The 3,840-nt window shown below is 47.3% G+C and overlaps 1 protein-coding gene across 4 annotated transcripts in view; it reads right to left on the minus strand.

The window, feature by feature from the left end:
• Usp4 (ubiquitin specific peptidase 4) overlaps positions 1-3,840 on the minus strand; it is a 45,877-nt gene that overhangs the window by 16,386 nt on the left and 25,651 nt on the right. For all 4 annotated transcript variants that reach the window (XM_010615572.3, XM_010615573.3, XM_010615574.3 and 1 more), the window contains 3 exons: positions 3,325-3,549; positions 2,020-2,103; positions 1,387-1,481 (listed from right to left, as the gene is read on the minus strand). In XM_010615572.3, the coding sequence (XP_010613874.1) occupies positions 1,387-1,481; positions 2,020-2,103; positions 3,325-3,549 (404 nt within the window). The remainder of the gene's footprint in view (positions 1-1,386; positions 1,482-2,019; positions 2,104-3,324; positions 3,550-3,840) is intronic.

Raw genomic sequence — 3,840 nt, forward strand, 5'->3', positions numbered from 1 at the left:
AGAGGGAGGGAGGGAGGGAGAGAGAGAGAGAGAATGTGGGTATGATCCACAGCCAAGCTTCCCTGAGCAGGTGGGAAGGCTGTGAGGCTCAGGTAAATCCCTATCCTTCCCTATTGCACCTGGTAGAGGGACACACACCCAGCCACCGAGCACAACCAGTAAACAGCACACTTCAGTGGGGGCAGAGATAAGGCATTGCACCCATGGGTATGAGAAAATCTCAGAGCTGCCAAAAGCTGTTCATTTCTGAGGTCCAGATTGTGGTATCCTGGCACTTGCCTAAGGAGCACAACTTGTAGCAGAGAAAGACCAAGGTCCTCCTGTGCCACGGGTTCTTTTATCTTCCCACAGAGCTGTGGCTCTTCCTCAGCAAACTAACTCAGACAGCAGGGCCATCTGCAGGACCAGAGCTGACACTCTTAAGCAATGACTACTGCTGACCCAAGGTTGTTGGTGCTGAGGAAAGCTGCTGAATCAGATTGGTAGAGCAGATGCTTAGTCAATGGCTGCCCACGATGTCCTCAGCATCCATCTCCTGCAGCCAGGCATTAGGATAAATTCACTGACCATATCTTCTGTTATGGCTTGTATCTAGATACACCCGCAAAGCCTCATGTGGTCATAGATGGGGCTTTCCAGAAGTGGCTGGATCTACAGTGCTGAAGCTAAGTTTAAGGGTGTGTGATTACTAAATTAGTCAACTGACTAGTTTGGCATAGTTTTGGGTGTGTATAATAAGAAGGCCCACCCTGGGTGTGGGTGGCACCAACCAAAGAGTGGGTAGCCTTGAAGGAACAAAAGGGACAGCACTTTTGCTTGCTGTTTTACTATCTTGTTACCTTCTGCCAGACATGAACTGTTTCTTCTCTGCCATGCCACCTTGCCTCGGAACCAGTAAACTATGAACTGAAAACTCTATCAACTGTGAGCTAAAACAAACCTTTCCTCCCTTAATTTGTGGATGTTGGGTATTTTGTCTCAGCAATGACAAAATTAGCTAAGACAGCTTTCACTCTGGAAATACATAATAAGGCAAAGGCTCTAGAAGAGGTATGTTCTTCAGGCCACTTGGCCTTTTGTTTTGTTTTGAGAAAGGGTCTTGCTAAGTAGTTCAGGCTGGCCTTGAACTCAGTGATCCTCCTGAGTCAGCCTCTTGAGTTCTAGGATTATAGGAATGTGCCACCATGCCCGGCCCTGCTTTTTAAAAATGTTATAATAAAGATTAAAAAATAAGGCAAGTTTTACTTACATAAACTTTATTATCTATTCTATATGCAGCTCAAGACAGTTCTCCACTCACCAAGAGCCAGGTGAGCCAAGCTGTCCAACCCACAGGCTACAGGCTAGAATATTTATTGTTCCCTGACCCAGCATGACAGTACTCACACGAAAATGTCATCCCGAGGCATGATGTGGCTTAAACCTTCATCCATTTGGAAAATTTTGTGGAATCGGTGATTATATACATCTGTGACCACCATCTGGGAATCAAAAGAAGATTAAAGGATGGCTCAGAGTGCCCTTTTTAAGCTGCTGACACTCCAGAGACAAATGGGAAAATGCCCTGCTGGATGCTGAATTCAGAGTCCACTCTGCAGCCAGCCCCAGGGCTCCAGGCCAAGGATCAGGGACTCTAGGATAGACCATGCTGGTAAACTCTGGCCCTGAATAACAGGAATGATGATCAATGGGTACTGACCAGAAACCAGTAATCATCCACAGGCCTTGGAGGACTGTGCAATGCCCATAGTCTGCCTACCACCTCTAGCACAGGATGCTGAAAGCACAGTCCTACTCCTGCCCCTCTGATATTGGTAGTGACCCCAATGCAAGACGTTTTTTTCTGGAGCTGCAAGGGACAGCCTCAGCTATAGGGTGCACAGTGAGGGAGTGCCAGGTGTGAGGTACCCAGACACTCATCAATAATCATATCTGTGCTAAGATTACCCTCAGAAAAGTCGCTAGAAGATTGAAAGCAAAACCCCAACAATCTAAATGCCACTGATCCCCCTGCCTTACGTTTTCTGCAGCAACACCAGACAACCTGGAGAGAGCTTCACAAAGGTCAGACACGGCCCCCATCAGTGGCACAGTCACACGGTACTGCAAGAGAGATGGTCAAGATGACAGGGGTGCTCCAAAGAGGAAGGAAATGACCAGGAAGAGCAGGCACCACAGGGGCCAGGGGGGTCCTTCTAAATCAGTTCAAAGAGAAAATGGGGCCCAGAGGAGCTAGCAGCAGTACAGAGAGTAAGTCTTTCATATTAGCACTGCCATAACACTAAGACAGCAGTGTGGGACCTGTGTTATCTCCTTCCCTCTCAAACACTGCTTTCTTTACTCTGGCAGTTCCTGAGGATCAAACTCCGGGCCTCATACATGCTAGGCACTCTGCCACTGAGCCACTCCATCAACCTGCACCATTTTATTCTTCACTTTTTGGAATAGTTCACTACTTCCTTTAAAGAATTATTAAAGTGACAGAAACCGCTAGCCGGGCAGGGTGGAACATGTTTGTAATTCCAGTACTCTGGTAGGCTGAAACAGGGTCAATTGTTCAAGCCCAGCCCAGACAACATAGTGACGTAGCAATAGCTAGTTTCAAAGTGAAAAATAAAAAAGGCCTGAGGACAGAGGTCCTGGGTTGAATCCTCACGACCTCTATAAAAAATAAAAATAGAATAAAATAAGGGCTGGGGATTTAGCTCAGTGGCAGTGTGCCTGCCTTGCAAGTGCAAGGTCATGAGTTGGATCCCTGGTACCAAAAAAAAAAAAAAAATTGCCATCTGGTTCTATATACCATTTTTCTTTAGAGATAAAGACATTAACATCAGAAGACTAAGTGATAAATCACACTGTGAGTTGTCAGCAAAACTGGACTATAAGATGGGCTAGTTGTGCCTCTTGCCCAACTCTTGTGGCCATGGTTGTAGCTGATTTAAGGATGAACCTAAGTACCTAGCTCTGGGTTCTCTAATGTGCAATTCATGGAGTACTCAATAAATCACCCAGGTTATTACAACTGCACAAATGAAGAATGGGTAAAAAAGAGGGAGGGTGGGCCGGGGTGGTTCTGGTGTCTGCCTCACAAGTGCAAAGGCCTCAGTTCAGTTCCTGGGGGAAGGGGAGGGGAGGGGAGGGGAGGGAAGGGGAGAGGAGAGGAGAGAGAATCCCCAAAGATGTTTCCAATGGCCTGAGTGACATGTGATTATACAAAGGTCTGATGGAGCCCAAAGACACAGCCTGAATGGACAGAGGCAGCTTGTCCCACCACAGTGGGGATACTTGCATTAAGGGGCACTGTGAGGGTGTGGATCTTGTTACCTGGGTAGGTCTGCAGTGAGGGTCAGCGGGAACCAGGAAGACCTCCATCATGCGATCCTTCTTCAAGGGCAGCGGGAGCGTTAGGTAGCAAAATGGGTCAAACGTGACAGAAACCTTAGAACACTCAGGGCAAACTAATGTTGATTTGAAGAGGCCATGGAAAGTATCCACTATCACAGAATCATTCCGCAACCGGTGATTCTCCCAAGCTTCCTTCGCTACCACCTGGATGAAAGAAGGAAAAATAGGACATGCTGCTCTTAGCATCCAGTATGATAGCACACATCAGCTCTAGCCCTGTCTTACTTTACAACGTGCCAAGAGAGGATGTTATGGGAAACAAGGATGGTGAGAGCATCCATGGTTTCCAGGCTTCAAGATTTAAAGTCTCTAGCCGGGTGTGGTGGCTAACCCCTGTAATCCCAGCACTTGGGAGGCTGAGGCAGGAGGATCACTGTGAGTTCAAGACCAGCCTGGGCTACATAGTGAGTTCCAGGTCAGTCTCAACTACATAGT

The sequence above is a fragment of the Fukomys damarensis genome, unplaced genomic scaffold (genome assembly GCF_012274545.1).
Source record: "Fukomys damarensis isolate Sample0158 unplaced genomic scaffold, DMR_v1.0_HiC HiC_scaffold_37, whole genome shotgun sequence".
NCBI lineage: Eukaryota > Metazoa > Chordata > Mammalia > Rodentia > Bathyergidae > Fukomys > Fukomys damarensis.